This window comes from Oncorhynchus kisutch, linkage group LG11, assembly GCF_002021735.2.
Source record: "Oncorhynchus kisutch isolate 150728-3 linkage group LG11, Okis_V2, whole genome shotgun sequence".
NCBI classification, from domain to species: Eukaryota; Metazoa; Chordata; class Actinopteri; order Salmoniformes; family Salmonidae; genus Oncorhynchus; species Oncorhynchus kisutch.
In genome coordinates this window covers 18,082,244-18,103,232 of record NC_034184.2, presented here as the reverse complement: position 1 = coordinate 18,103,232, position 20,989 = coordinate 18,082,244, and the positions used below count along the sequence as shown (strand labels likewise).

The window sequence follows — 20,989 nt, the reverse complement described above, 5'->3', positions numbered from 1 at the left end:
TTCCTTAATGACGGTTCTCAACAAACATACAATACAGTAAATCATGAATAACATTTTAGGCATGTAAATTGGATTTATTCACCACAAAAATAACAGAAATTCCAGTTAATCAAAACACACGGCACAATTCCAAAGGTCACGTAATGGCATTTGATTGGTTGAGGAAATGTTATCGTCTCGGAGAGACGAAACAAGAGAGCAATTGTTTGTTTCCCACAGCGACTATAAAGACGAGAGACTCTGGGACTCTTCCAAATAGGCTTTTCTTCTTTATTCTCTTTTTACTGAGGATCAGTCAACAGTCCCCCACCCCCCACACAGTTTCAAACCATCACCATGAATAACAATGCAACTAAACTACAACAACTAAAGTAGAGCCAAGTTAAGATTCAGACCAGGAGCTACAAGTAAGAATTAAAATGACAATATATCAAAAACTGAACACAAATAATACAATCAAAGACAGCTGGAGTGGTTTGTGAAGAAAGTCAGATTTCAAATTCAACACAAATGAAGGGTACAAGTAAGAGCGAGTGTGTGTTTCACGGAGGTCATCCCAGGCCAAAGTGAAACACACACAAAGGCAGGACTCATTTGCACGTTTGGGACTGGCATGCCAGTCATGCTGCTACCCTTCTGGGCAAAGAGGCCAACAACCCTGGACGCAGTGCCAACTGTCTGAGGAATGGTAGGGATCAAGGCTGTACCCGGGACCCTATTTCCTATGTAAAGCACTAGTTTTGAGTCCAATGGTCCCTGGTCAAAAGTAGTGTAGTATATTTGGAATAGGGAGCCAATTCCACATGCAAACCCTGTAATATCCACCATGGCTACAGAAATATGTACATCCCCAATATAGTGCACTACTGGTCAAAAGTAGAGAATAGGGTGCCATTTAGGATGTAGCCAATGACTAATAACTAATGAAGTTAAAGATGAGAGAAACACATGGTGACTCAACTGCCATTCAAAGCCTTGCCATTTAAATGCTTCTGTGATATTGATTAGAAGAGTGGAATTTTGTGTCCGAAGTTTGGGAATATTTGGGAATTTTTGGAAGTTGCCCGCCTCCACTCAATAGGATGACGAGAGACAGCGCTTCCATTGTTGAGCCTTCACTGTCAGACCTCCACCAACTGAAAAGCCAAGAAGACAAGGCTAAAAAGGAGAACTAGAAGGAAGCCGTAACATTGGCGTTTGACACAAAATCTTCTAGATTTCCCATCAGCAAAACCTGACATACTAAACACATACCATCCTAAATAAAATGGCACCATGGAGCATCACTAACTGTACAGCTCAGACTGGGCGTGGATGTGTAGTGTTTCTGTGAACGAAAAGGTACACAAGCACCATCTTGGAATAGGGCTGCTTGCATTGTAATCATTAACTTCAAACTTCAACTTAGTCATGCATTGATGTTAATGGGAGACTTAATGAAAATTAGACTTCAGTAAAAACCCATCACTTTGTGCATAGCACTTGTATGTAAAGGATAAACACACCGGGAGCCAGTTACGAGAGCATCAGATCAGACGGTAAAATACATTTAAAGAGAATAGTAAATAAATATGAAAAAAAAATAACATATCTGAAATAGATTCAGATAAGAGGGCCGACTGAGCACAACCACACAGGATAACACCTGTCACATTCTTTTTCACCTAAATACAAGGTTTACTATACTTCCTGGTGGGTTTGCTTCTCACTGAAGCACCAAGATAGGGTGCCATTTGGGATACAATTCCCTATATAGTGCACTACTTTAGACTAGAGTGCCATTTGGGTCGCATTCCAGGCTTCACAACCCCCCTCGGCCCTCTTTCCATTCAGGATATGAAGTTACCCAGAAGTACACTGTTTCAGACTGAAAATGAATAACAAAAACAGTTTCTAGTTTCTGAGTGGGACATACAAAACATTAAACTTTTTAAGGGGTAAACAAATAAAAAGCACAAGTATATATATATATAAATAAAAACAACATACAAGATAAAAGAGAGACATGCAAAACTAGGAAGTACCTAGACGGCTTCTGAAAATCTCATTAACCAGTTTGATAGTTCCTTCCCCTGGATGTTTAGGGGCTACTTTACTTCTGTTAAGTGGAGGGGCCCAGTGTTGGACCCTTTCAGTGAGAGTTACATGTATTTTTGTCACAGTGCAGCCCCCAGACTATCATCCTATCAGACCCACCAGGGTCATGGGGCTTTTAGGTTTGGGTCTCTGGTCACACGAAACCACTAGGCTTGTGTTGTGCCCCCCATACCCCAGTCAGTCCTAGTCTCAGCTTTCCTAATCCGATAAACACTTCCTATGCACATTCCTTCATCGCCCTCTCCTTCTCTCTCGTTCTGTCTCGCTTTCAAAACCCACACCACAACCATGACTCTCAATAAGATTAAATACACTATCAGAGCATCATTACTCACTGTCTCATATCTGTCTATTCTTTCTGCATCCCACACCCATCCCTCACTCTTTCCTTCTATTGACATCCTAGCACACTATACAACTTGTCAACACCAAGGTTTGTATTATTTCTAGACTCATTGTTAGATTTGACTTGGATGAAGACATTCATAACAATTCTGCCTGTCAGAGCTAAACTAGGCTTGTGACTGCCAGGGGGGCAGGGGCAAAGGGTGTGATTGTGAGTGTGTGGGAAGGGGGGGTTGCACCAAGCCAAGGCAGCAGATCCTGTAATTGGCACTAGCCCAGAGGGGCACTGGGACAAAAGACATCTGTAACTCGTACACAAAAGGCAATGCCGAGCAACCTCGAGCCCCAGCTTCATTCAACAGCACTCTGTACTGACGTGTCTGAATAACTAACTGCAGGACCTCAGCAGGGGAAGAGGGTGGTGCTGGGGTGCCGATTCCCTTCCCTCCTTCTCAGAAAGACCACCTAGCCCCCTCCACCTCTCTCTGCCTGCTGGGAAACTTCACACTGTCATAGAGCAGGCCTGGGCTGGCTTAGAACATCTGGAACAGTTCTCTTCTATGTGGCAGCCACCTAGTCTCTGCTCTGTGGGGAATGAGCTCTCCCACTCCTTCAGATTTTAGGGGGGGGTTCACAATTCATCAACATTCCAGAGGTGGTTCCAGAGAATGGTTCAGTCCATCCAGGAGTTCACTGGGCAGTTAAAGAACACATACCTCCCGGTTCATGGCCCCTACGGGGACAGAATGGTTCTGTTCATTCACTGCTTTACTGTTTGAGCCTCTGTACTGTAAACAATCACTGCCCCCTAGTCTATAAGCCTTATAGGTAGAGTATGGTTCAGTCCTTCCAGGAGTCCACTGGGCAGTTAAAGATCACAGCACGCCTCGTCTGTGGCTCCTCCAGCGTGAGAGGCTCTTAAAACAGCAGACGGTATCCTCTCCAGCCCGTTTCCCTGACCGTATTCGGCCTGCTTGGGAGAGGCCAGGCTCGGTCTCTAATATCTGGGTCTTTATCAAGAAGTCTGCGGAGATACAGTCAGGCAGGCTCAAGTTCTCTGTTTCTCTCACTCTAGTCCATCAGAAACACATCCACCAGACCAAAGAAAAAACTGAGGGAAAAGTGGGGCCCCAAGTGACAGAACAGATGAAGGAGTGATGAGGGGAAGAGAGAGGCAGAGGAGGTGGAGATGGTGATGTTCAAGTCCTGCCCCCCTGTCAGTCACTTCTCGAGCAGCTGCTTCCTCTGCTGTTCCAATAGGGCCTCCAGATGGTCTGCCCTCTTCAGAGCAGCCTATGAGAGGAGAACAGCGGGGATTAACACAGCTATCAATCATCTCTCACGTTCCATCTCAGTTCCTTTCTATCCTCTCCAATGTTTACTTAGTGTAAAACCCCTCTCAGAAACACACTGTCTCTCTACGTCCCAAATGGTGAGTTAATCCCTATATCGTGCACTACTTTTGACCGGAGCCCTATTGGCTCTGGTCAAAAGTAGTGCACTGTAAAGGGTGATCTTTGGGACTCAGACTAGGACTCACCTCATGCTGCTTCCTAAGGCTAGCCACAGTCTCTTCCTTTTTCAAGATGGCTGACTTCACCCTGCCATAATAAGAAAATGTGACAAAGAAAAATAAGGAAAAATAACATTTGTTTGGTTTTGAGATTACTTTCTCCTTTCGCTGTTATTTCAAATGTAATTTTAATTTACATCCTACACTACCAACAATCACTGTCCCATTATACAGGTAACATAGACAACAGTCTGAGCCCAGCTATTCTAGAACAGTCTAAACACTGGTGATTAAATTGACATTCCCACAGTTAGTCCCATTGAGGTCTTTTCCAAGTGAGAACTGGCTATAATACCCTGTCACACAATCTCCTCTCCCTCTCTTTTCTTCCCCTCCCTCCATCCTCACCGTTGGTGGACCTCTGCCAGCTCCTCCTCCTTCTCCCTGGTGACCCTCTCGACCTCCAGCCTTAGCCTGGCCCTGACCTCTGATGTCTCGGTCTTCATCCTTCTGTTCTCATCCTCCGTCACAATGAGTCTTTCAGCAAACTCCTGCCTGATAACCTCTGCCAGGCTGCGACGCTCCTCAGACAGCTTGTCACGGATCTGGAGAGGAGAGAGAAAGAGAGGAGAGAGACAGGGGAGAGGGATACAGGATAGAGGGTTAGGGGTGAGAAATGGTTTACATGGGCATCATTTACCTAGATACAGTGGGGCAAAAAAGTATTTAGTCAGCCACCAATTGTGCAAGTTCTCCCACTTAAAAAGATGGGAGAGGCCTGTAATTTATCATAGGTACACTTCAACTATGACAGACAAAATGAGAAAATCACATTGTAGGATTTTTTATGAATTTATTTGCAAATTAATGGTGGAAAATAAGTATTTGGTCAATAACAAAAGTGTCTTAATACTTTGTTATATACCCTTTGTTGGCAATGACAGAGGTCAAACGTTTTCTGTAAGTCTTCACAAGGTTTTCACACACTGTTGCTGGTATTTTTGCCCATTCCTCCATGCAGAACTCCTCTAGAGCAGTGATGTTTTGGGGCTGTTGTGGGCAACATGGACTTTCAACTCCCTGCAAAGATTTTCTATGGGGTTGAGATCTGGAGACTGGCTAGGCCACTCCAGGACCTTGAAATGCTTCTTACGAAGCCACTCCATCGTTGCCCGGGCGGTGTGTTTGGGATCATTGTCATACTGAAAGACCCAGCCACGTTTCATCTTCAATGCCCTTGCTGATGGAAGGAGGTTTTCACTCAAAATCTCACGATACATGGCCCCATTCATTCTTTCCTTTACACGGATCAGTAAGTCCTGGTCCCTTTGCAGAAAACCAGCCCCAAAGCATGATGTTTCCACCCCCATGCTTCACAGTAGGTATGGTGTTCTTTGGATGCAACTCAGCATTCTTTGTCCTCCAAACACAACGACTTGAGTTTCTACCAAAAAGTTATATTTTGGTTTCATCTGACCATATGACATTCTCCCAATCTTCTTCTGGATCATCCAAATGCTCTCTAGCAAACTTCAGACGGGCCTGGACATGTACTGGCTTAAGCAGGGGGACACGTCTGGAAGTGCAGGATTTGAGTCCCTGGCGACGTAGTGTGTTACTGATGGTAGGCTTTGTTACTTTGGTCCCAGCTCTCTGCAGGTCATTCACTAGGTCCCTCCATGTGGTTCTGGGATTTTTGCTCACCGTTCTTGTGATCATTTTGACCCCACGGGGTGAGATCTTGTGTGGAGCCCCAGATCGAGGGAGATTATCAGTGGTCTTGTATGTCTTCCATTTCCTAATAATTGCTCCCACAGTTGATTTCCTCAAACCAAGCTGCTTACCTATTGCAGATTCAGTCTTCCCAGCCTGGTGCAGATCTACAATTTTGTTTCAAGGTGTCCTTTGACAGCTCTTTGGTCTTGGCCATAGTGGAGTTTGGAGTGTGGCTGTTTGAGGTTGTGGACAGGTGTCTTTTATACTGATAACAAGTTCAAACAGGTGCCATTAATACAGGTAACGAGTGGAGGACAGAGGAGCCTCTTAAAGAAGAAGTTACAGGTCTGTGAGAGCCAGAAATCTTGCTTGTTTGTAGGTGACCAAATACTTATTTTCCACCATAATTTGCAAATAAATTCATAAAAAATCCTACAATGTGATTGTCCGGATTTTTTTTCTCTCATTTTGTCTGTCATAGTTGAAGTGTACCCATGATGAAAATTACAGGCCTCTCATCTTTTTAAGTGGGAGAACTTGCACAATTGGTGGCTGACTAAATACTTTTTTGCCCCACTGTATGTCACCCTACAGGCTTGGACCAACATGTATTTACCCAGCCATAGGCACCAACATGTATTTACCCAGCCATAGGCACCAACATGTATTTACCTAGCCATAGGCACCAACATGTATTTACCCAGCCATAGGCGCCAACATGTATTTACCCAGCCATAGGCGCCAACATGTATTTACCCAGCCATATGCACCAACATGTATTTACCCAGCCATATGCACCAACATCTATTTACCCAGCCATATGCACCAACATGTATTTACCCAGCCATAGGCACCAACATGTATTTACCCAGCCATATGCACCAACATGTATTTACCCAGCCATATGCACCAACATGTATTTACCCAGCCATATGCACCAACATGTATTTACCCAGCCATATGCACCAACATGTATTTACCCAGCCATATGCACCAACAAGCTTTCAGCATAAAAAAGGGCCAACCAAGGAGGGGAGGAAGGAAGGACGGCTGAGTTTTCAAACTATTGGAACAAGGTCTGCTGGTGTCTGTACCTGTGTGATGTCTTCGATCTCCTGCTCTCTCTGTCTGAGATGGCCCTGTAGTGTGATCAGCTCTCCCTCCATCTCACTCTGTCTCTTCTTCATCTCCTGCTGTTTTTCCAAGGCAGACCTCTCAGAGCGCTCCAACTCTTTCAGCTCCACCTCGTATTTCTCCCGCACACGCTTCACACTGAGAGAGACACACAGATAGTCAGAAACAGTATATCAAGCTCCAAGGTGAAGTTTCCCCTAGGTACAGATCTAGGATCAGCTTTCCCTCCGACAATCCTAACCTTAACCATTAGTAGGGGAATTGCAAATCTGACCCAAGATCAGCATCTAGACCGTCTATCAACACTGTATATCAGGACTCCCGAGTGGCGCAGTGATCTAAGGCACAGCATCTCAGCGCTAGAGGTGTCACTACAGACCCTGGTTCGATTTCAGGCTGTATCACAACCACCCGTGATTGGGAGTCCCATAGGGTGGCGCATAATTGGCCCAGGGTCGTCTGGGTTAGGGTTTGGCCTGGGTAGGCCATCATTGTAAATAAGAATTTGTTCTTAACTGACTTACCTAGTTAAATATAGGTTAAATATTAAATAAAATAAAAATATCAACATGTAGACATGCTTAGCATGTAGTATGTTCATCCATATGCATATTTATACACAATCCTTGCAGCACTTGCAAACACACAGACATGGACACACACGGAAACGTCACATTTAATGGTGAGATGACTAACCGATTGTCAGCGGCCCGGTCACATTCGTCGCGGGCCCCGCTCGTCTCCTCCTCCAGCCTCTGAATGGCCAGCTCGATCTCTTTGTCCCGCCCCCGACGTACTTCCTCCTTCAGCTCGCGCTCCCGACTCAACAACCATGCTTCCTGCGCGCATGCGCGCACACACACACACACACACACACACGGTAAACCCCTATGCCAGAATACAGACAAACCACTGGCACAACAGCAACAGTGCATGTGCAGGTCATTGTGAAACTGGGATTGTTATGACTTTGTGAACATTAGTTTCTCTGACTGCTGCTGTGAACCTTCCTTCCTGCCCGTCTCCATATGGCCTTTGCCCTGTGGGTCTTAGTATTCACATGACATTTAAGGGGGGAAAGAGGAAGTGGGTGGGGGCAGATGGCTCAGAGAACTACCAACTCCCAAACACAATGAAAAATCCCCCATTAAAAAGGCCCATGGAAAAAACCTGTGTGTGAGGGTGGTTGCTAGAGGCCTTCTTGAAAGGACCAGATTAGCAGAAATACATGTTTTAAATACAGAGACCCGCTATGGGTCAGACCCAAAGACAACTAGACCCGTTGCATATAGACCTGGTCAGATCCAGACCTGGCCCAATCCGAGTGAGGGAAGCAGCAGAAACGTGACCGTTTAGTCATGGTAATTAGGCTCCAAACTCTGATGCTGCTACTGGTCATTAGATGCCTACTAAACTTGCTAACTGCCTGGTACTCAGCACTGTATTGTCCCTCTAATCACTCTGATATCAATGCAAATGTCTTGAAAGCCCATGAGCTCATGTTGCGCAACATTTCTATAGGCTATGCAATTGCGTCAGAAAACAGAGTGATTGTCTCTATTAAAAATAACAGGATTCCATCAGCTTTCTATAGGCTAGGCCAATTATATTTATTTCTCAACGTTCCTAATGTTAAGCACATTGCTTCTCTTGACAATAGGATGGCATGAAAATGAACCACGGGAAAAGCATTCTCCAGTTGCTTTTTAAGTGCATAGATTACATGTATTTTTTCCTCCCATTTCTTACAGGTGCATGATAATGGTCCATTCTAAATCAAAACAAATGTCACACATATATTATTTAGTACATGCAAAGACAAGACTAAATCAAGAATAGTCTGATGGGTGACAATATAATATCACTTGTGAATGATGAATTTACCATGGCAAATATAAGGCATTATCAAGTGCTTGTCAAATTGTGAATGAGTGACTGATGAAGTGTGTACAGCCTGCGAAAATCAAAGCAGAGCTCATGCCTTTCACGCAACTTTTTTCAAATCATAAGAGTCGCATCATGCAGCCTTAGAAAGTATAAAAAAATGTAAACGTATAGCCCAACTTTTGTATCACATTTTTGTATCATTATAAACGGTAAATTAAGCAAATAGGAGTACCTGTTCCTTTGTTAGCTGCTAAACACAGAATAGCCGCATGTGCTCACTCCCTCAAATTGTTTGGAGAAAATATCCTTTCTATTTTATTCAGCTATGTTCAATTGTATTGTTCACACTATAACATATTGCCATGGAATTCTAAGCAAATCTTGTCTGCTATGAACTAGTGTAGCACACAGCCATATGGCATAGCCAGATCAGGGCCTAACATAAGGACAACTCAGAGTATGCTATTGTGTACTTCTGAAACAGACTACATTTTCTTCATTCTTTAGACATGTCTAAAATAAATAATGGATTTATTGTGATGGATTAAGACTAAAACGTAGATGTCTGCATCAGTAGTTTGTAGGCTATGCAAGTAAGCCAGGAGATGCTAAATGTGTTTATGTTAATTAATGGCCAATTACCGTTAGACCGGCAGTTATTTGTTTGACAATCACCGGCTGCCAAAATTTCATGACCGCCACTATGGACATAACCTGGGTTTGACAGCGTGGGCTGTTAGGACAGTGGCCAAGTTGGCCAATGTAGTACCTGAGTGTGTAGTGGTCTGCCACACTGCACCATAGCAGTGCTAGGAGAGAGGGAGTGCATTTAGCTAGAGTGCTTAACAAGCAAGCAGGGAGGGAGAGGGGACAAACACTCAGACATGGACAAAGTGTTCATGCATGCACACACACCTCCTTCTTCATATAGTTCTCCTCCCAGGTCTGTTTCTCAATCTCCAGGCGTTCTCTGAGGGCTTTTAACTCCACCTAGACAGACAAGGAGCAAAGTTACTACCAGACTAGACAACAAAACACAACCAGTGTTAGCCAGTCAGAGTGTCTGTAGGCCAGTCTCTATGGTCCTTTGTAGCTCAGTTGGAAAAGCATGGCGCTTGCAAAGCCAAGATTGTTGGTTTGATTCCCACTGTGACCAGCTGTACAAAAAAGAAAAACATGCACTGCACGGCTGTAAATCGTTTTGGATAAAAGCATCTGCTAAATGGCATAATTTCAGCAAAAATACAAGAGGCCATGTGTTTTGACATTTGTATCATGGCTGTGAGGTGGTCAATGATTTTATACAACAGGTTACAAACATTAAAAAGCAAGATTCTTTCCCAAACCATGACGCTACATTCACCAACACTGGTTGTCAAATGGAATTTTAGGCGTTCTCTGGTCGTTAGTGCCAATTGCATGTAAAGCAAAACAAAACCAAGCACTGGTTAATAGTTCCAGAACTTTGCAGGTTACTATGGCAAACAAAAATGGTTGCTATGGAGAACTTTCTTAAAGTGCAATCGCAAAAACCATCAAGCGCTATGATGAAACTGGCTCTCATTAGGACATGAGGACATGGAAGACCCAGAGTTACCTCTGCTGCAGAGCATAAGTTAATTTGAGAGTTACCAGGCTCAGAAATTGCAGCCCAAATAAATGCTTCAGAGTTCAAGTAACAGACATCTCAACATGAACTGTTCAGAGGAGACTGCGTGAATCAGGCCTTCATGGTCGAATTAGTAGGTGAACGGGTGATCTCCGCATGTGTGGTTCCCACCGTGAAGCATGGAGGAGGTGGTGTGATGGTGCTTTGCTGGTGACACTGTGTGATTTATTTAAAATTCAAGGCACACTTAACCAGCATGGCTACCACAGCATTCTGCAGCGATACGGCATCCCATCTGGTTTGCGCTTAGTGGGACTATCATTTGTTTTTCAACAGGACAATGACCCAACACTCCTCCAGGCTGTGTAAGGGCTATTTGACCAACAAGGAGAGTGATGGAGTGCTGCATCAGATGATCTGGTGTCCACAATCACCTGACCTCAACCTAATTGAGAGAGTTTGGGATGAGTTGGACTGCAGAGTGAAGGAAAAGCAGCCAACAATTGCTCAGAATGTGGGAACTCCTTCAAGACGGTTGGAAAAGCATTCCAGATGAAGCTGGTTGAGATAATGCCAAGAGTTTGCAAAGCTGTCATTAAGGCAAAGGGTGGCTACTTTGAAGAAACTCAAATATATTTTGATTTGTTTAACACTTTTTTGCTTCCTACATGATTCCATATGTGTTATTTGATCCTGTTGATGTCTTCACTATTCTTCTACAATGTAGAAAATAGTAAAAAAATAAAGAAAAACCCTTGAATGAGTAGGTGTGTCCAAACTTTTGACTGGTATTGTATGCATACAGTAGATCTATAAAAGTCGTGATTTCGACTGGCTGAGAAAAGCTGCCTGTCTGTCTTGTCCCAACTCGCTCATTACTATAGGACACAGTAGAGATCGAAATTCAATATTCCAACAATGTAGCAAATGTCGGAAATAATGTCTAATGCTTTTTACAGTCGAGATCAAGTTTATAAATTGCATGGCTGGGCAGTGGATCTGTAAAAATAGTAGTAGTTGTAGTAGTGCATTGCTAGGTAACAACGGCACTTTTTATCACTGTACTGACTCTGTGTATGTTGTCTTGTATATAAATGGGCAGGATAGGCTCGAACAATGGGAATTACAAACCACCTGTTGTATAATAATTTATATTATTATTGTGGTAGGGACAGGTACTGTCCATTACCTGGTGCCTCCTCTCCTGCTCCTCCCTGCTCTTCTCCAGCTCTTCTCTCAGAGCTCTCCCTGCCAGGGAGCTGTTATCCTCCAGTTGCTTCCTCAGGTCCTCCAGCTCAGCACGCTGCCTGCAGGGCAGTGATAGAGGACCTTAACTTTAGAGATGCTCCACTGATACTTGACTTGCACACATCAAATAGTAGGCATTACATTACTAGTAATCTCTCGTGGACAGATAACATAGGATGGTATCGTAGCGTCTGTCAACAGAATGTGTCGACTAACGAGGAACTTTGTCTCGGTACGTAGATGTTTGTCACTGATCATTTGGACAAATCACAATTTAGTAGGTGTTCCCATCTTTTGAGTTTGTCCCATACTTTCCATTTAGGGGGCGGTGGAGACTTCGGTAGTATCGTTTCTCATAAATCTGCCCCAGAACCTAAATCGAGCATTTGGCGGAATTACACAAGATTTAAGATCTGGAATTTTTTAGATTACATTCTACACACAATCATCACATGATAAGTATTGTATGATTAGCCTAAGTACTGTATGATTCTAATGTACTAGATGCTGTACAGTAAAGTCAAATCTAGGCCATGTCATCAGTTTAATTGTACACACCAGTGTCCCCAGCGAACTAAGTGTTAGGTCTAGACATATAGAGATGACAACATTGGGTGTCAGCCTCTATCTTATCTATATGACCTTTGACATCACCTGGCGGCCAGCTGGTTGAGTCTTTCCTTCTCCTCAGACACCTCCTTGTAGAGTCTCCTCCTCTGCTGCTGTAAAGACATCTCCTCCTCCGCTAGCTGCTTCTCAAACCTGAGCGGGAACACACGCAAAACATCTGTAACCCTGTGGCCTAGGTTGGTCTACTCTAGCGGTCTAGGCTGCTGCCTCTGGTGCACTATACAGCTACAGCATGGGTTAGAATCCATCCCACTGCTAATACACCAATACAGCACACACTACATCCTATCACCACTATCTCTCTGTCCAATAAACATACAAAGACATCTCTAACCCTAACCCTCTGCTTCTCAAAACCGACAGGAATACACATACAGTGCATTTGGAAAGTATTCAGACTCCTTGACTTTTTATTTTATTTAACTATGCACATCAGTTAAGAACAAATTCTTGTAGAAAAAATTAGATGAGGAATTGAAGCGCTGCTGAGGTACACAATAGTAGAGTTTGGAAGATAGGTGCTCTTTGGTAAAAGGGGGAAATTTGCCATCAAAAAGAAAGGAGGGCCAAGGCACTTCATATAATTAATTAAAATGCCTATATTTGTATGGCATGTTCAATGGAAACAAAGTTTAAAAACTCTGACGCGTTTCGGCTAAATGGCCTTCGAAAGGGACCTCCCTGATGAAGGCAATGTTGCCGAAACGCATCTGAGTTTTGAAACTTAGTTTCCATTGAACATGCCATACAAATATAGGCATTTTAATTAAGAACAAATTCTTAGTTACAATGACAGCCTACCAAATGGCAAAAGGCCTAATGCGGGGACGGGAGCTAGGATTTTTTTTTTTATATATAGGACAACACAGAGATAGATCATGCCAAGAGAGACACCACAACACAAACATAAAAGAGAGACCTAAGACAACATGGCATGGCAGCAACACATGGCAACACAGCATGGTGGCACCACCACATGGGAGCAGCACAAAACATGGTACAAACATTATTGGGCACAGACAACAGCACAAAGGCACAAAGGTAGAGACAACAATACATCACGCGAAGCAGCCACAACTGTCAGTAAAAGTGTCTGAGTCTTTGAATGAAACTGTCCAGTTTGGGGGCCTCCCGTGTGGCACAGTGCTAGCTTTGCCACCAGAGACTCTGGGTTCGAGCCCAGGCTCTGTCACAGCCGGCAATGACCGGGAGGTCCATGGGGTGACGCACAATTGGCCTAGCATCGTCCGGGTTAGGGAGGGTTTGGCCTGTAGGGATATCCTTGTCTCATCGCGCACTAGCGACTCCTGTGGCGGGCCGGTGGCAGTGCACGCTGACAAGGTCGCTAGGTGTACGGTGTTTCCTCTGACACATTGGTGCGGCTGGCTTCCGGGTTGGATGCGCGCTGTGTTAAGAAGCAGTGTGGCTTGGTTGGGTTGTGTTTCGGAGGACGCATGGCTCTCGACCTTTGTCTCTCCCGAGCCCGTACGGGAGTTGTAGCGATGAGGCAAGACAGTAACTACTAACAATTGGATACCACGAAATTGAAGAGAACAAAAAAAACTGTCCAGTTTGAGTGTTTGTTGCAGCTCGTTCCCATCTCTGACTGCAGCGAACTGAAAAGAGGAGCGACCCAGGGATGTGTGTGCATTGGGGACATTTAACAGAATGTGACTGGCAGAACGGGTGTGGTACTTATTCAAACCCTTTGCTTTGAGACTCGAAATAGAGCTCAGGTGCATCCTGTTCCCATTGATCATCCCTGAGATGTTTCTACAACTTGATTGGAGTCCACCTGTGGTAAATTCAATTATTTGGACATGATTTGGAAAAGGCACACATCTGTCTATATAAGGTCCCACAGTTGACAGTACATGTCAGAGCAAAAACCAAGCCATGAGCTATGAGATAGGATTGTGTCGAGGCACAGATCTGGGGAAGGGTAACACAACATTTCTACAGCATTGAAGGTCCCCAAGAACACAGTGGCCTCCATCATTCTTAAATAGAAGAAGTTTGGAACCACCAAGAGTATTCCTAGAGCTGACCGCCCGGACAAACCGGTCAAATCGGGGAGAAGGGCATTGGTCAGGGAGGTGACCAAGAACCCAATGGTCACTCTGACCGAGCTCCGGAGTTCCTCTGTGGAGATGGGAGAACCTTCCAGAAGGACAACCATCTCTGCAGCACTACTCAAATAGGGCCTTTATGGTAGAGTGACCAGATGGAAGCCACTCCTCAGTAAAAGGCACATGACAGCCCGCTTGGAGTTTGCCAAACGGCACCTAAAGAAAGGACTCTGACCATGAGAAACAAGATTCTCTGTCAAGATGTAACTCTTTGGCCTGAATGCCAGGCGTCACGTCTGGAGGATACCTGGCACCACCCTACGCTGAAGCATGGTGGTGGCAGCATCATCCTGTGGGGATGTTTTTCAGTGGCAGAGACTGGGAGACTAGTCAGGATCAAAGGAAATTTAATTTTACCTTTATTTAACTAAGAACAAATTCTTATTTTCAATGACGGCCTAGGAACAGTGGGTTAACTGCCTGTTCAGGGGCAGAACGACAGATTTGTACCTTGTCAGCTCGGGGGTTGAACTTGCAACCTTCCGATTACTAGTCCAACGCTCTAACCACTAGGCTACCCTGCCGAACAGAGCAAATATCCTTCATGCTCCAGAGCACTCAGGACCTCAGACTGGGGCAAAGGTTCACCTTCCAACAGGACAACAACCCTAAGCACACAGCCAAGACAACGCAGGAGTGGCTTCGGTACAAGTGTCTGAATGTCCTTGAGTAGCCCAGCCAGAGCCCGGATTTGAACACGATCGTACATCTCTGGAGAGACCTGAAAATAGCTGTGCAGACGCACTCCCCATCCAACCTGACAGAGCTTGAGAGGATCTGCAGAGAAGAATGGGAGAAACTCCCAAAATACAGGTATGCCAAGCTTGTAGCATCATACCCAAGAAGACTCAATGCTATAATCGCTGCCAAAGGTGCTTCAACAAAGTACTGAGTAAAGGGTCTGAATACTTATGTAAATGTCATATTCAATGTGATATTTAAGCACAGACTGGAATATGTTCCGGGATTCTTCCGATGGCATTGAGGAGTACACCACATCAGTCGCTGGCTGATTTTAGTCGAAGTATGATATATTTGGGCTTGATGGGAAATACATTTTGTTTTCTGCGTCTGATAAAATGACATACATTTTGATCTGACTATACGTGTCTTGCGAGGGCTGGTTTTAAATCATTTGGAACCACTTACAAAACATGTAGGTATGTAGACAAATTCCTGTTGCTACGGATTACTTCTGTCTAATACACTTAGATCGAGATGGTGGATAGCCTGGCGGTAAAACGGTGAATAAGAAAAAAGCTAATATTATTCTTTTTCTTATGAGCTACTGTCAATCATTTGGCTATAGTAAGCAGCCTGGCAAGGCACACATTATCCAAACAACTTATTAGGAGCTATCTTTATGGCTAGCATCACCTAGCTAACATTAGCTGGATAGCTAGCTAGTGACATCAAAAGTGGATGAAGACATGGATAGGTGAAATGTCAACACAGGTGCAACACGGCAGTGCTACAGTAGCAGTAAGTGTAGTCCTATGGGACACTAACAAGCTAGCTAGCTATAGTATAGGTAACTGTACGGTGAAGCTAACTCATATGAAGTAGCAAAGTTCATATATAGCTCAGTGAGTAAATCACTCCTTTACCAGTACTAACGCAACTGCACCGTTTTCAGATAATTAGTTTATCTGAGAAACAGTTGAATTGTAGCTAGCATAGTTAAAGGTACTTTTGCGCTTGAAACAACTTTGGAACCAATTATTCACAGTGGTTAAGTTACCGGTAGCTTGCTACCTGGCTAGCTAGCTTTATTGGTCAAGAGAATAGGTTAGCTAGCATCTAGCGTCGCCGGTAAAACTCCAGTAAATTCTGTATTAATCTTTGATCATTCAATTCCTTTGCAAAAAGATGGCGGGAGAGTGGATTGTCCTTTGACTTGTCCTAGCTACCATTAAATGTGCTGTGCTCCGTATTGATTAGCTAAACTACCCTGACCTTGGCGTTTGGTTTGTTTACAAATTGCGGAGTGTGCGCTGTGCAAGAGAAAGTGTGGGCTGCGCACATGGAGGAAGTTGGAGATGTGCATGTCATATTAATCAATATTTTTAAGGAGCCATACATAATAGTTCGGCGGGTGGAACTAAACAAGCATTTCCGCACTAGGGCAGGAATTAGGTCAAAATAGTGGCAGCAACATCCTCTGGAGGGGAACTTTAACCAATGATACGCTCCAATTGGGTTGTGACGGTCATGGAATTTTGGATGGCGGTAATTGACCAGCCAAATGACCACAGTCAACATAATAACCATTAAAATACACATTTTCACCTCTCCTCCTGACAGCGATAGAAATAATGAATAAAACGGGTGTCCCCATTCAGGTCAATGATGTTATAATGGGTGGAATGGCGGCAGAGAGGAAACGGTAAAGCGTGAGGAAGTGACAAATCTGTCTACGAAGTGAGGAATTTTTGTATGAAGGTCAATGATCGTGTCTAATTTTGTTGCTAATTTGCTACCTAAGGCTTATTTAAATCGAATTTAAGTTTTCTAATGGTTAGGTTTGTGGGGTTTCCTGATGGGGTTACCTGATTTGAAAATGGGGTCAGTCACTGGCCTACATCCCAAATGGCTATTCCCTATTCCGCACTACTTTTGATTAGGTCAGAAGGAGTGCACTATATAGGGTGCCATTTAGGACGCAAGCATGGCCTTCCTGGCGCTTTCATTGTTATCCAGTCCTTCACTCTTATCACTACAGAGCAGGCAGTGTGACCACACCACACAGCAGCTCCACAAAATGACACTAGGACATGTGGGAAAGAACAGACTGGTGGAAATAAGACCATCTGTACAACGAGCTCCCACACAGGCTGCATGCGGGCGCTCACAAAGAAAGACATCTCTCCACCACACGTACTCTAATGAATTCAGCTTCTGAAAGACAACCACATTGGTTAAGTATCTATATGGGAGGTTTGGTGATACATTACTTATAAACCTACTTCCTGTCCATTATTTGGGGTTTCATGTCTTGCCTTTAAACTGCCAGTGTTATCGTAGTGTGAATGTGTGTGAGCTCACGTGCGTGCATATATGGTGTGCATACAAACCTCTGCTTGGCCAGTTCCCGCTCTCTCTGACACTGCTCGTCCCGGTCTCTCTCCAGCTGTTGTCGTAGCTCTTCAGTCTGGCCAACATAGCGTTGGGCTGCCCTCTCATCTGCCTGCAGCAGCTCAGCCTCATGAAGGACCCGCAGCTTTTTCAGCTCTTGCTTGTGTTTACAGATCAGCTTCTGGATCTCTGGCTCCAGACCTGGCACAAAGCGAAGAGGAAGAACAAGAACGAAAAGTACAAGAGAGAGGAGAGAAAGAGAAACATCGGTTAACACAGAAATAGTCACAGCAGAATTGTTACACTGCAAACAAAGCAATTATTGTAATTGTGAAGAGATAAACATTTGAGCTCTATGCATGTACTTCTCAGAAGTGAAATTAAGTTGACCCTAGACACTGAACTTGGGTATTTTTCTCCCTAATAGGATTTAGTGGAGGTTAGCGTAGGGTAAGCAGATCCTAGATCCTGCCTTCGAGGCAGCTTCAAATGAGGCCCTCCTCTCACCTTTCACAGTGATCTCTTTTATCTTCTTGGTCTTCTCGTCGATCCACTTCTCCCTGCGGACCTTCTCTGTGGCACTCATCAACTCTTTCAGCTTCTTGATCTCCTGAGGATGAAGAGGGGCAGGTTAGAGGTTAGGGTTGAATGTCAAAAGGTCAATCTTCCTTTGGAAAGAAGTTACTACAGTGACTGGGAGGGACACTGTAGCGACACCATGTCTGTCACATCTTCCATGACAAAAGGTGCCTCAAAGAAACATCAAGGGTCATTTCTGTAGGCAAAAGATTAGGCTACATCCCATGTGACCAAGAATAGATGAGAGTGTAGTGATCATAGACATACATATATTCATATTAAAATGTTTATATACATCATTGGTATTGATATGCAAACAGGAATGGTTTGTGAGGCTACATTCCACATGAGGGAAATGGTATGAAAGAATAGGGTTTAAGTGTTTTAATGGGTGAAGACAGACAAGGGCTGAGAGAACACATGGTGTAAGGTTAGTCAGCTGCCTAGGACAGGGGTTTAAAAACTGTTACAACGCCAAGTCTACAGACAGACAGAGGCAGACTGTACCGGAATAAACTCACATGCATATATAGAGTCCTGACAGGAGAAAGGACAAATGAACAAAATGAATGAAAGAAAGAAGAGCAAGTCGGGAGTGATGAGTGGGTTAGGGAAAAAGGTTACCTCGCACAAGGGACCCAGAATTTGCCACACCTAGAGCCAGAGGAAAATGAGAAACAGACAGGACAGAGGAGGAAAGGAGGAGGAAAGAGAAAAAAAACAGAGTGATTAAAAAGCAACAATAGCAGAAGCAAGCAAAGCAGGCAAACACATAATGGCAAGGCGACAAGGCATAAGCAGAGAGAAGTCGCTAGCAGCAGAAGAGACTGTTAAACCACAAACATAGATAAAACACAAATACTGATCTCCTCTGCCTCCTCTAAGCCATAGTGGTGGATGGCTCAAGTCTGCATCCCAGTGGCCAGGACAGAGGATGACAGTACTGTAAGAAGTGTGTGTGTCACCCCTTACCAGTTCATGCTGCTCCTGCATCTGGCCGATCTTCTTAGTGTATTTCTGATCCACTAGTTTGAGCTCTCCCACCACTCCCTCACAACGCTCACTCAGAGCCTTCTTATCATCTATTAGCTGCACAAACAGAGAGAAAAATAGAGTCATATGAGAGATAGAGGCGCTAATGACATTTCAGTTCAAAGGAGAGAGTGATGGCGTAGCCTTGGATTTTGGATAAGAGTAAGGGGGTCGTGTGTGTGTGTGTACCTGGTCTATAAAGGTGAGGTGTCTCTGGATGGTGGCTTCATACTGCTCCTTCTGCAGAGTGAAGTTCCTGCTCAATTCCTTCTCTGTCTCCTTCACATGCCTCACTGTCAACTCCCTCTGCTGGGTCTGGGACAGAGAGAGAGAGAGAGAGGTGGGGAATGGGCGAGAGAGACAGATGGGACAGCTTAGCATGTGAACACTATAGACCAGGGATAGGCAACAGGTGGCCTAGCGATTCAATTTGGCCACCCAAAGTTGTCTTAGTAACAACAAATTGAGATGGGTTAAAGCTATGACATCTTTAATTAATAAGTGTTCCCCTGTGAAAAAGAAATGGCTGTGAGATGGATCTTGTGATGGAATACAGTGAATGTTATTCACGTTCTCACCAGAGCGGTCTGCAGCATGTTGACAGTGCGCCTTTTCTCCTCCAGCTCCAACTTCAGTCTCATCATGGAGCCAGTGACCTCAGCAGCCGTGGCAGAGGCCTGCTCTATTCCCGCAAGCTCCTCTTCTGACAACATCTAGAGACAGACAGAGACAGAGCTCACACACTGCAACACACACCGTCCAACTCACTAACATCTAACTATTTTAGCAACACCTGATTGCAATAACCCTTTCAGCTCAAGATCGAACCTAAAACATTATCTACCTAACCCTATATGGTGGGGTAAATTAAATGCTCAAGTCACATCTCTAGATTGGAGAGGTGTGGATAATAAAAGTCACATCGTAAGAACTAAACACCCCTCATTATCAGCATTGAGAGGTTGTTGGTCTAGGTCAGAAATGAAGGCAAGCCCAGCACTTGCAAATCCTTATTTTATTAACAATGTCGGGACAATAGCATTGAGCGAATCTCCCCTCACCTCTTTGTGTGACCCTGAGGTGACAGATCGAGGTCTCTCCTGTTCAGACTTCTCCATCTCATCCAGGAAGCTCATGATGCTCTGTAGTTTGGCCTCAGAGAGGAGAGCGCCCCCGTCTGGCAGCACAGGGGTATGGACCAGCTGACCATGACGCTCCAGGTTATCAGTGGTCAGGGAGTTGGAGTCTCCATCCTGATAGAATATAAATAATACAAACATGTTATCAGTGGTCAGGGAGGGAAAGGGAGAGAATGTGAGAGAAGGGAGAGCAGGGAGAGAATGTATGTGACGACTTGGGATTGCACCACTGGGGACTCCTGTACGTCCCAAGACTGTGTTAGCTCATTAAAAAAATGAAAGGCTAAAAAGGTAGAGTAGACATCAAGTAGTTTAAATCTATTGCATTACAAGGCATTGCCAAGAGCTGAGGTGAATCAAGGTGTGAAACAGAACTGGATAGATAAAAGCGATATGGTTAGAAACCAGATACAAGTAGCTTCAGATCTGCTAAAGAGAGTGAACAAGGGCAGAGGGAAGGGTACAACTTTGTGAAATATAGTGCAGCCTTACCTCATCTATCCAGGAGTACTTCTCCTTGTGGTAGCTCTTGGGTTCAGACAGCCTCTCTGGTTCTTCCTCTAGGAGCTTCAGAGTGTCCAGCAGGTCGTTCAGGGTGGTCTTAGACTGGGCTCTGCTCGATGGCGCCCCCTGGCGCTGGTCCTCCACACTCACTGACCGCTGCAGAATCTCCTGTTATACAGAGAAGAACAAATACAGCGCCAGGACATGAATGATATTAAATCAGCCTGAATGCACTGGTTTTGTAGACGGTATACAGATCAGTAAGTCAGGTTTAAGAACGAGACAATGCATAAACAAATGGGAATATTCCAAAGATCAGATCTCATACTGTTATGGTAAATTTAGAGCTAGA

The 20,989-nt window shown here is 44.4% G+C and overlaps 1 protein-coding gene across 2 annotated transcripts in view; it reads right to left on the bottom strand.

Annotated features, from left to right (window-relative positions):
• Positions 1-48: 48 nt before the first annotated feature.
• cep131 (centrosomal protein 131) overlaps positions 49-20,989 on the bottom strand; it is a 42,938-nt gene continuing 21,997 nt past the window's right edge. Inside the window, exons 12-27 of one of the 2 annotated variants that reach the window (XM_020495558.2) lie at positions 20,626-20,805; positions 20,056-20,247; positions 19,573-19,707; positions 19,184-19,309; positions 18,935-19,051; positions 18,587-18,616; positions 17,891-17,993; positions 17,383-17,584; positions 12,204-12,311; positions 11,491-11,608; positions 9,608-9,682; positions 7,502-7,644; positions 6,766-6,943; positions 4,364-4,560; positions 3,983-4,043; positions 49-3,735 (exon numbers count right to left, since the gene is read on the bottom strand). In XM_020495558.2, the coding sequence (XP_020351147.1) occupies positions 3,664-3,735; positions 3,983-4,043; positions 4,364-4,560; positions 6,766-6,943; positions 7,502-7,644; positions 9,608-9,682; positions 11,491-11,608; positions 12,204-12,311; positions 17,383-17,584; positions 17,891-17,993; positions 18,587-18,616; positions 18,935-19,051; positions 19,184-19,309; positions 19,573-19,707; positions 20,056-20,247; positions 20,626-20,805 (2,037 nt within the window). In that variant the 3' untranslated portion in view covers positions 49-3,663. The remainder of the gene's footprint in view (positions 3,736-3,982; positions 4,044-4,363; positions 4,561-6,765; positions 6,944-7,501; positions 7,645-9,607; positions 9,683-11,490; positions 11,609-12,203; positions 12,312-17,382; positions 17,585-17,890; positions 17,994-18,586; positions 18,617-18,934; positions 19,052-19,183; positions 19,310-19,572; positions 19,708-20,055; positions 20,248-20,625; positions 20,806-20,989) is intronic. The other variant, XM_020495559.2, reaches the window with a different exon arrangement.